At 37.3% G+C, this 11957-nt stretch overlaps 1 protein-coding gene across 2 annotated transcripts; it reads left to right on the top strand.

The window, feature by feature from the left end:
* The first annotated feature begins 1072 nt into the window (after positions 1-1072).
* Positions 1073-11799, top strand: LOC141821977 (thioredoxin-like protein HCF164, chloroplastic). 2 transcript variants are annotated; one of them, XM_074709380.1, is made up of 6 exons: positions 1073-1332; positions 1424-1645; positions 9731-9834; positions 11070-11407; positions 11484-11570; positions 11664-11799. In XM_074709380.1, exons 1-4 carry the CDS (start codon positions 1135-1137, stop codon positions 11350-11352), a joined length of 807 nt encoding a protein of 268 aa, XP_074565481.1. In that variant the 5' UTR covers positions 1073-1134; the 3' UTR covers positions 11353-11407; positions 11484-11570; positions 11664-11799. The 2 variants fall into 2 exon arrangements, with proteins under 2 accessions (XP_074565481.1, XP_074565480.1); XM_074709379.1 differs by having other exon boundaries at positions 11484-11799.
* The last annotated feature ends 158 nt before the right edge of the window (positions 11800-11957 follow it).

The raw sequence follows: 11957 nt of genomic DNA, 5'->3' as shown, positions 1-11957 counted from the left end.
CTGGTAAATAAATAACATATTTATGAGTAAATTTGGATAAAGATTTATTTATATTTTTTAATTGATAAATGTAAATACATTATTCTAATAATTAAAATTATAAGTCTTTTAGATGCACAGAAAATTACAAGCTACCCATCAAATTTTATAAAAAAAAACTATATCTAATATTTATTTATATTTAGTTTAGTCTAGTATAAATTATAAAATTAAAGGAATTTAAATATTAGTAAATTTACTTATTAATTCTTCTATAAAAATTATGAATAATTTTATTTATTAGTTTGTCTAAAGTTTTCTTATTTATTTTTATAAAAACATTTAAAAATAACATAATAATCTTAACTTCTATAATATTGATTTATTTAAAAATATATAATGATTGTTTTTCCATAAATTACCGAGTGGCACCCTTTCAAAACACTCTCAGTTGGTTTTAAAATCTAAGTTGAATACTAAGAACATAATAACCTTTTGGGGAGAGCCCAAGAACAAAGTCATGAGAAAAATAAAATAAAAATATTCATCTATATTTTTTTTTTTACTTTAGGTATCCAACAACTCTGTTAAAAAACCCCAGGGATCTCATCTAATTTTCTAAAAGTATATATGTTGCATTTAATAAAAATTTGATTAAAAGTGCCTCAAATTTTAATGGGAATTCATATCATGGGGAACAAATTGACCATAATCAATACACGGGGAACAAATTAACCATAATCAATATTAATAATACAAGATAGAGCTCTAATATAGCATATCAAAATGTTAATTAAGATTTAGAGTAAAAGAAAATTGTTAATGATTATAATTATCCGCCATGCATAAAATTCTGATATTTGATTCAATAATAATAGTTTAGAAAACCTTATTAGGTGCCTTACAGTTTCGAAAGAGCTTAGAATAATTTTAGGATGGGTAATTTATCAAAAATGTGCATTTTGAGGGACTGGCATATAAATAAATAAATAAATATTAAATTAAAGCCTTCTTGCATTTTTTAGTTAAAAAAATGTTTGGATAAAAGAATTTTGTAACATCAAAAATAGCAAAATTTCAAACTAACCATCACCAAGAGAAAGATCTTAGCTGCCGAAGGCGGCTACTTGGGCCATCGGATCCACGAAGGCGGACATGGCGCGCCTCGCTTCCAGCCCTTCCGGTTTCCTGCACCACCACCTTGCTCTCCCTCTGCTCCGCCCTCGTTGGGAGCCCCCACGCTGTCGGATCGACCTTCGCCTGCGCTCCATCGGGCCCCGCCGCGGCGCGAGGTTGAGGTGCCTGGTCGAATCTGAGTCGGTGGAACCTCTCCCAGTGGAATCCACTCCCGAGGTGAGCTCCCGCATCTTTTTTCCCTTTAAGCGGATAATTATAGTTGCCGATGGAATGCAGTTATTGTTTCTTTCAATTATTGTTTCGTCAGGATGAAGTTACTAGTACTTTGGAGCCTGAGACACCCAAAGAGAATCGCCAGGATTCTGATGGTTCCAAGAATGTTAATTTGCCAGAATTTCCAAATAGGAATGTAAATAGACGGATAGCTTTGACTTCCAGCGTTGCAGCCGTAGGTGTTTTCTTATCGAGAAGGCTTGATTTTGGTGTTTCTTTGAAGGATCTGTCTGCTAACGCCACACCGTATGAAGAGGTAGTTCTCATTTTTTTTTATCACTCTTGCTCTTCTTCTTCTTCTTCTACATATATATACTTGATTACCTACTAAATTTAATCAAATGGTACAGGAAAAGCTCAGCCTTTTTTCTAATTTTTTATATGCTTTTATCGATAGTAGCAAATGAGATTTGTAATACAAATGCTTATGCATGTCCTTGTACCATTTGTTTCTTGTCACAGGTTCTGTTTGCCTAAAAAAATGCAAAAAGTGATATACATGATTGTAAAAATAAAATCATCCTACATTATATCCAATACTACCTTTGTTTGAATCTTAATTTTTTCTTCATATTACTAATTTGTGTGTCTTTCAAGCTTTGAATTGCATATATATCCTATTAAAAGTTCAAAAGGAAAAAGCATAATTGCAACTTAAGGATAGATTGAGTTAAGACAATATGTGCCTTTAACTATTTCTAAGCCATCTTCTTAAGGATTCAGTTGTCAAGATCATCCACAAGATTTTGCTCTTTACATTTACCTTTGTCATTAGATTGAACACTGTGATTGCTTTTTTAGCTATCGCTATTTCTAGATCATGCAATCTCCTCCATGTCCATTTTCACTCGTTTAGCAAAAGACATGCCAACCATCACCACCATCATTTTTGACAATTCCTTGTACTGGTAATTCCTTGAGAATGAATCTGTGAATTGCCAGCCCCACCATTTGACATAGTTCAGTCTTTTTTTTTTCATTAATTTTCTACTTGTAACATTTTTAGGACAGTGATTCCTGTCTTGCTCTGCTTATCTTTTAACTTCAGTGGGCATAAGATTACTACAAATGGCTCTACAGTCTACACATTACCAACACAAAGCAGACAGTCACTTTCTTCATGCTTCTAGCACAGCCACCTCAAGATACCTATGCTGCAAGCACAGACCTGCTAGGATTTCCTGTTATGTGATCAAACTGAATATTGTGGGCTGTTATATATATGGGAAAGATGCATGAATGAGTTCTGGATAAACATCTAGTGTCAACATTGAACATAGCTGTGAGAGATTAAAATTAAAATGGGCTCAATTTTCACCTTGAAGACTATAGCAGTTATAATGGAATATTTATATATAAAAACCCTCCTAAATGCCGGTTTTGTATTTGACTAACCTTCTCACTGTTACATCCTCTTCTAGAATGTGATTGTTGCGTAATGCCAATCACCAGATCTTTTCTTTCAACTTATTTAGCAGATGGTGTAACCATAAAAAATATGACTGTCACTTAGGAAAATAGCTCCAACATGGTGGCACTAACTTTTGTGCCAATTGTAGCTGCTTCGAACTTGTTATTCTACACTCCCATTGAAAGTTTACTATTTCAAAACATTATTCAGTGAGTTAAAAGGTTAAGGGACATGCATGCAATGATCTTTTGAAAGTTAATTGACTAGAATCCATCTGGATTGATCCGGTCCGAGATCAAGGGATGTGATAACTCAACTAAGTAATCACGGTTGAACACTTTCGACTGACTGAATACCAATCGGGTCAGTCTTTATTAGGTCTCTGGCGGATCAGATTTTTTTCGGATCGGACTTCAGTGAGGTTGCGCTTTGTTAGGTCGGACTTCAGTTGAGGTCTTTTGTTATGTCGGACTTTAGTGAGCTTTGAGCAGAGGTCTAGAAAGATTGACGTCGGACAGAATAGTGATGATTCTGGAGGCAGAAGATTAGAGGGAATTGTAGAGGAAACAAGCACGAGAAATCGAAAACGAATAGAAGCCGCCGCCGTCTCTAGATTTTTGCTGAAAAAGAAAAGTTTATTCAATAATCAAAAGTCATCCTAAAACAACTAAACTGGCGTATAATACAAAACCCTACCTCGCAAAAGTCAAAAATACCTTCAAACCCTAAAAATAAAAAATTATGATACATAGTAAAAAATATATTCGGAGCCTCCGAAAAAGCACTAAACGATGTCTGATAGGCCCGAAAGTAGGCCAGTATGGGTTCCACCCGATGTTGAATAGAGGTCTATGAAAGAGCTTCGATTAACAACCAACTGTGTCTCGTTCTGATACTCAAGTTAAAAGTTATGACCCGTTGAAGCTCAGCTCCTCCTACGTCAACCCTGCATTAGTCGCCCTGGGTTGAAAAAAATTTATCCTCGAGTTTATAACTGTATCATCCACATCCACAGAATAAGGACTCAAGTGCTTCACATTAAAGACATTAGAAGTCTTTAAGTGACTCGAAAGGTGCAACCTGTATGCATTGTCATTGATCTTCTGTATTATCTCACACGGTCTAATCTTTCAATCTTTAAGTTTATTGTACTCGCCAGCAGGGAAACGATCACGAGTCAATACAATCTCAACATAATCACCAACATTAAAAAGTACATGACGAGGATGACTATCAATCCGAGTCTTGTACTTGGTATTGTTCTCATGAATAACTAGTTTCATTTGCTTATGAATGCCCCGAAGATGCTCTGTCATTTCCTTTGCTTTAGGACTAAATCGTCCTATACGGGGGACAGGGTCCAAATCCAGCACGTCGGATGAGTTGCGCCCATAGACAATCTCAGAAGGACTCAAATTTGTGATCTTGTTTCTTGACCTATTATAGACAAATTCTTCTTGAGGTAATGCTAAATCCTACTGCTTCGGCTTAGTTCCTGTCAGACACCTCAAAAGATTGTCTAAATTCCAATTCACCACCTGGGTCTGTCCATCTGTTTAGAGGTGGTAGACATTGCTAAAGTTCAACTGTGTTCTCAATTTCCCCCATAAGCTCTTCTAGAAATGATTGATGAACTTGGTATCACAATATAAAATCATAGATCTAGGAATGCATGTAAGCGCATGATCTCCTTGAAGTAAAGATGGACAATCCAGACAACATCCATAGTCTTCTTGCAAACTATAAAATGTGTCATCTTAGAAAATCTGTTAACCACCAATAGAACAGAATCTGAGGTTCGTTGGGTGCAGGATAAACCTAAAACAAAATCCATGTTGACATCGAACTAAGGAGTTTTAAGAACAAGTAAAGGAGTGTACAAGCCTGCATTGGTTAGAATTCCCTTAGACCCCAGACATACATTACATTAGTCTATAAAGTTAGTAACATCATTAATCAACTTAGGCCAATAAAAATCAACAGAGATAAGGGTTAGTGTCTTATCATGACCAAAGTGTCCCTCATTATGAAGCTCATTGATAATTTGCTACCTTAGTGAACAATTTGGAATGTACAATTGCAATCCATGAAATAGGTAACCATGCATTATACAAAAGAAAACCATGGGAGTGACCAACTTGTACCTTCTAGAATATCCTTCCGAATGAAGGATCAATTGTGTACATGTCAGCGAAAATCTCAAAGGCAACAACCTTTATACTCATGGTGGTAAGTAATGAAGAGCGACCACTTAGGGCATCTGCGACACGGTTCAGGCTCCCTGCTTGGTATCTCAGCGTAAAGATGAACTCCTGCAAATAAGCCATCCACTTGGCATGCCACTTACTTAGCTTGTGTTGACCATTGATGCACTTCAAGGTTTCATGATCAGTAAACAGAATGAACTTCTTCTGTACTAGGTAGTGATGCAATGTTTCAAGGACTAAACAATGACATAAAACTCCAAGTCATAAGTAGAATAATTCTTCTTGGATCTGGACAGCTTCTCACTATAGAAAGCAATTGGATGCCTGGATTGACTTAGAACACCTCTAATATTAATGTTGGATGCATCACAATTGACCTCAAACACTTAGGTCAAAATTAGTAAGTGCAGGAACTGGTATCTCGGTCATCTTTTGCTTGACTGCTTGAAAATTGGTCTCTGCTTCTTCAGACCATTTGAAATCACGTCCCTTGAGACACTCGGCAATGGGAGCAATCAGAGTGCTAAAGTTTATAATGAATCGATGGTAGAAAGAAGTCAATCCATGAAAACTTCTGACATCGTGCAAGGTCCTTGGCCTAAGACTGCGTCTATCTTTGAGTGATTTGCGTGAACACCATTAGTAAACACAATAAAGCCAAGAAAAGATATTGACGTAGTAAAAGGAACACTTCTTGTTGACACGTAGACACTCAATTTGTAGCCTTTTAAAAACAATACGGAGGTGATCAAAGTATGATGCCTATGTCAGACTGTAGACGAGAATGCCATCAAAGTATACCATCATAAATTTTTCCATAAAAGGTCACAAGATCTGATGTATGAACCTCATGAATGTGCTGGGCGCATTTGATAATCCAAAATCCATGACCATTCACTTGTATATATAACCCATGTTGCATCTTAAACGTTGTTGTCCATTAATCTCCAGACCTTATTCTGATTTGGTGATATTCGCTTTTAAGATCAATTTTTGAGAAGACCCTAGAATCGGATAACTGATCCAACATGTCATCCAAGCTGGGGATTGTAAATCTGTACGTAATTGTAATCTTATTGATGGCTCGACTATCAACACACATATGCCACGAACCATCCTTCTTTGGCACTAGTAGGGAAGGAACTGTACATGACCTTATGCTCTCACGAATATAATCCCTTTTCAATAATTCTACCACCTGCCGTTGTAATTTTTTAGCCTTTTTTGGGACTGAGGCGATATGTTGGTCGATTATGCAAACTCGAGATAGCTGATCCAACATGACATCTAAGCGGGGGATTGTAAATTTGTACTTAACTGTAATTTTGTTGATGACTCGACTATTAACACACATACGCCACGAATCATCCTTCTTTGACACTAGTAGGTTAGGAACTATACAGGGGCTCATGCTCTCACAGATATAACACTTTTCCAATAATTCTACCACTTGCCACTACAACTCTTCGGCCTTTTTTGGGAGTGAGGCGATATGTTGGTTGATTAGGCAAACTCAACCTCAGAACAAGATCAATTTAATGTTGGATATCTCTTATAGGTGGTAGCCTAAGAGGAAGATCCTTTGGCATTAGCTCAACAAAATCCGCTAGTAGCTGCTGCACTTCTACTGGTAAATCCGCGTCGATGGCCATAACATCATTCTGACAAGGTAAGCAAAGCATAGACTACATCTCCAAGCTCTATCTCATCTATAAATATGAAAACAGAGAGCAAATTAGTATTCTTGGCTACTAGAATTGGAGTAGTTCTTTCTCGTTGTGATGCCAATACAATCTTCTTTCCCTTGATGTGAAGAGTATAGGTATTCTTTTGCCTATCATGAATAACACTGTGATCATACTACCAAAGTCACCCAACAATACATGACATGCATCCATGGCCACCACATCACCAAACATTATTAAAATATTTGTTGCCAATAGAAAATGATATAAGACATCGCCTATCTATTGTTACCTCACTGTTTCTGTTCAGCCACGATAACTTATATGGCTTAGGATGGTGGTCCATCTTCAACTGTAATTTCTGGACAGCCTTATTGGACACAACGTTCTCATAGCTACCACTATCAATAATCATTTTGCAAATTTTATCCGCAAATGTGCAAGTAGTGTGGAGTATATTGGTTCTCAACCAATTATCTCTCGAATCGCCCTTGGGAGTTAGCAAACTTTTGCGAATGACTAAAGTCTCATAACCATCACATAAAGTACCTCGTCAGCTTCATCATCATCATACACCGGTTCACCAATTGCCTCCTCCTCATCTTCCACATCTTCCTCGATCAATAAATGTTTATCTTTCTGATTAGCGGGAGTAGGTGTCTTGCATTCATTTGCCCTGTGACTTGTTCACCACAACGATAACACCTGATAGGGATCCTTAGAATTAACCTGTGGTGGCTGCTGCTGTGAAGGACGTGAATCCTAAGGGCTGAATTGACCGACTGTTTTGGTCACCTCTAACCACTAGTTTCCGATTCTGTTGTTTTTCAACAGTTAGTGCACGCTTAGTAGGCCTCTGAAACCGTCCACAACGAATGAAGATTGAGGACATCTTGCAAGGACTAGTGCAACCCCCCTAAGTATCGTGCCACCATCTGCTCCTCTGTCTCAGATAAGTCATTCCGAGCAATCAACTGGTAGAACTCTTCTGTATAATCATCGACCGATCTCGCACCTAGCCTCAACATGTGAAGTCGCTGAAATAGAGCTTGGGTGTAGCTGAAAGGAAGAAGTGACCTCTCATCTTCTTCTTCATCTTCTCCTAGTTAGTGATCTTGGTCTTGCCTTGTTTCTCTCGTGAGCGCCGCAACTGTTCCCACCACGCGAGATGCTCGATCCTTGAGTCTGATGAAAACCAACATCACTTTCACCTAATCAGGCACCTCCTTGTAATAAAAAATTCTTTCTACCTTTTGAGCTAATCAATGAATCCTTCGCTTGTAACATTCCTGAAAACTCAGGTAGATCAACTCGAAAACTGAAGTCTACATACCATTCCTTCTCAATCTCGACGCTCCCTCTCATGGTTGTAGTAAGGGTTGTTGAAGGTGGACATGGAATCACGATCATAGATCTCTCAATTTTCAAAATCCCACACCGCTAGACGCTGGGTTAATTCTGTGACTTGCTTCTGTAAATTCTCAATCGTCACATCCTGAATGCTAGGATCATGGTATTGGGCTTCCTCAATCGGAACCTGCCTGTTGCTACCACGACCACGGACGATCCTTCCATTGGATCTGATGGGTTCTGATATCAATTGACGCCGGACAGAATAATAATTATTCTGGAACTGGAAGATTAGATGGAATTATAGAGGAAATAAATATGAGAAATCGGAAACAAAGAGAAGCTGCCGCCGTCTCTAGGTTTTTGTCAAAAAAGAAAGTTTATTCAATAATCAAAATTCATCTGAAAACAACTAAACATGCGTATAAATAGACCCTAAACAAAACTCCTAGCCCGCAAAAATAAAAAATACCCTCAAACCCTAAAAATAGAAAATCATGATAAATAGTAAAAAATATGTTCGGAGCCTCTGAAAAGGCACTAAACGATGTCTGACAGATCCGAAAGTAGGCTAGGTATGAGTTTCACCCGATACCAAATAAAGATATCTGAAAGAGCTTCAATTAACAACCGATCATGTCTCGTTTTGATACCAGAGTCAAAAATTATGATCCATTGAAGCTCGACTCCTCCTGCATCAGCCCTGCATCGAAGACTCAAGGAAGATTTTAGAAGGGGGGGGGGGGGGGGGCGAACCTTGCAAGACCCCTCTGATGTTCAAGTTAGACCTCCGAGAAAATGAAGAAAATGAATAGTAAAGACAGTAGAGAATAATGGAATTTGCTTGCCTTGATGCTACGACCGGTTACCTTTAAATAGAAAATAAAAGGATGATCCTTGTTCTCAAAGGACACACCTCTTCCCTTTTTACCGAGGGACATGCTTGCTGGTGATTGACACTTCAATAACCGCCATGTCGAATCAGAGTTTCAAATTGGGGCAGACTTGACTCAGATGTGACTCAAAGGGACTTGACTTGAGGTCTTCTAGGAGGGCCAACTTGACCCGAAATCTCAATCGGTCAGACTTGGCTCGAGCTTCGAGCTCAAACTTGGTTTGAGCTCGGTTTGACTTGGTTCGAGCTCGGTTTGATTTGACTGTCAATTCAGCTTGACTTTTGATTTGACTATGCCATGTGGTGCCGACTATCTCTGCCACATCATGGATAGTTAGAGATAGGCTTGTTTATCTTTCTATTACTGTCCATGCAAGTTATTACATGTGTAAGAATTGTGACCATATGGAAAGTATACAGTTATGCCTTGAACTATTGTTATATAGGTGCTTTACTGAAGTCTCTGATCACATCTATAATCACATATCACTTGCCCTAACAAAAGTTGGAAACTGATGCTGAATTTGACCATGTAATGAACTGGAACCACACGACCTTGTTTACCTTTCAGCAAAAAAAAAAAACAAGAAAAAAGATAAGAAAAAGAAAGAAAAGAAAGATTTTGCTTGGAAGAATGAATATCCCAATAAGTTGAGGATCTGAAATGTCAATAAAGTTGTACTGATATCCATCTGCGATTGTTAACTCTTCTTATATATCTGGTTTATTTACACTAAATATCCTGCACCTTATTCGTGCCCTTTCATCATATGAGGAATTTACCGCTTTGCAGGCTCTTAGCAATGGAAAACCCACTGTTCTGGAGTTTTATGCAGATTGGTGTGAAGTTTGTCGAGAGTTAGCTCCTCAGATCTTTCAAGTAGAGCAGCAGTACAGGTTCTTTTTTGATATCTACATACTGTCTTACTGTAGAATTTATAATGAGACAACCTCTAGATTATATAGCTAATCAAGTCAAATCAATCAGTGTTGGATTCATAAATGGGTAAAATTAAACCAAATAAAAATTTACTTCAACATCTTATGACTTATATCTCACTAGGGATTGGCTATACATTTAGCTTAAAGATGGTGCCAATATCCTAGTCAGAGAGTCAACTATTGGAGTGTTTGATTGCGGGTGTCTTACACAGATACAAAGGGGTTAGGTGAAGAGTTCAATTATCAAAGTTATTGAGTAGCATTCCATAAAGTTATTCCAACTAGTTGATTACACAATATATTCTTCTCCTTCTCCTCATTCTCCTCCTCATCCTTCCTGTTGTTTTGGTGAGATTTGTGATTCTATATTCATACAAAATTATTCCTAAGAGTCAATTATGCACTTTTTCCTAGTTATATAAAAAAGTTTCAGCAAGTGTGTCTATGAAGTTTCATTTTTCTTCGAAAACTTCTCTGGCCCTGTTTGTTGGTTTGCTGCTCCTCCATCTATTTCCAGGGTTGTGTTTTTTTTCTTCTTTCATGTGGATCATAGTTTTATGCTGACAATTTTATTCTCTAACAGAAAAGTCGATAAGTGAAAGTGGAGCAAAGATGAAATTAAAGACAATGAGAATAAAAGATAATAAAATGAGTTGTTGAAGATTTTGTAATTATGGTAGGTTTTAAAAGATATCAATTGGAAGTAAGATTTATTACATTATTATTATTATCTGATCTGTTATCACATTTAGTTTGCCTCTAATCAAATGCTACATTACAATCTAAAGTTAAGAGTTAACAACAGACACCATTGGACCAATGTCCATATGCATTCAAAGTCCTGTACTAGTTTTGGAGCTATTACATTTCTAGCAATCTGGCATGTGCATCTGACGTAGTCTAGTTAAACATCTTCTATACATGCAAACAAGGAAGCATCCTATTAACTGAATGATCCTAATTCAATCTTATTGATACAATACACCTTTTTATTACTGGTAATTTACTGACCGCTGGTAAATATGGATATACAAACAGAGAAACTCAACCAATTACCAGCATTGTATCAAGTGTGGAAGTTATTTACACTTCAATATTGTTTCTTCGAGTTAAGGAAAATGTGGCTAAATTATTATATACCTGTCTTCTATGCTGCTTTAATGAGTCATAACAAGGCTCTCTTCTTCCAGAGATCGAGTAAATTTTGTCATGTTAAATGTTGACAACACGAAGTGGGAGCAAGAGCTTGATGAGTTCGGAGTGGAAGGCATCCCCCATTTTGCTTTCTTGGACAAGGATGGCAACGAGGAGGGAAACATTGTAGGCAGACTTCCAAAGCAATACTTTCTCGAAAATGTTGTCGCGCTCTTGAATGGTGAAGCAACGATACCCCATGCCCAAGTCGTGGGGCAGTTCTCTAGTGCTGAAGCCAGAAAGGTGCATCAAGTTGCTGATCCCAGAAGTCATGGTTAAGTGCGAGTTTCCTACTAGTATGCTAAGAACCAAACTGAAGTGTCACAATGGACGAGTATGTTCTTGCTCTATACTTTATGCAATACTAAATACTGTCCTACAATCATCTGATTTTGGGCTACTCATTCCAGCCGGTGCTGAAGCTTAAAAACCACACTATCTGATCTGCAGTCATCATTTCTTGGCTCAGGGTGCTGATTGGCTACTGATGCAGAAAGGTATGCTTTATAATCAATGCAAAATTTGGTTTTTAGACCTACAAAGTTCAGAACTTCGTTTTCTTTCAGCTTAAACAGATAAGTGACTTACAGATACAGGAATTCTGAATTTGGTAATCAATTAAATGAATCCATTTGAGGAAGAACTGAACACCACTTGAGTGCGTAAATGCTACATTGTCCATAGTTGCATAATTGATGCATTACTTTCTACTAGAGGTGCAAACAAATTGAATCATTTGTGAGCTTGTTGAGCATGTTCGAAAAATATTTGATTCGTATTCAAAATTATCGAATTTGAGTCAAATTGAATATATCAATAATTTTTTTTTAATCAAATTTAAATTCATAATATTTTATTCAATTGTTTATGAGTCGTTCGTGAGT

This window comes from Curcuma longa, chromosome 2 (assembly GCF_044706935.1).
Source record: "Curcuma longa cultivar G26 ecotype Majalengka, Jawa Barat chromosome 2, ITB_CL_G26_1.1, whole genome shotgun sequence".
In the NCBI taxonomy this organism is placed as follows: Eukaryota; Viridiplantae; Streptophyta; class Magnoliopsida; order Zingiberales; family Zingiberaceae; genus Curcuma; species Curcuma longa.
The sequence above is the reverse complement of the archived record's forward strand: the minus strand, read 5'-3'. Positions and strand labels throughout refer to the sequence as shown.

Excerpts from the sequence above, each read along its gene's own strand:
- LOC141821977 (XM_074709380.1), top strand. The coding sequence starts at position 1,135 with ATGGCGCGCCTCGCTTCCAGCCCTTCCGGTTTCCTGCACCACCACCTT. Across the intron at positions 1,646-9,730 it reads ACGCCACACCGTATGAAGAG|GCTCTTAGCAATGGAAAACC; the intron begins GTAGTTCTCATT and ends ACCGCTTTGCAG. Across the intron at positions 9,835-11,069 it reads CAAGTAGAGCAGCAGTACAG|AGATCGAGTAAATTTTGTCA; the intron begins GTTCTTTTTTGA and ends CTCTTCTTCCAG.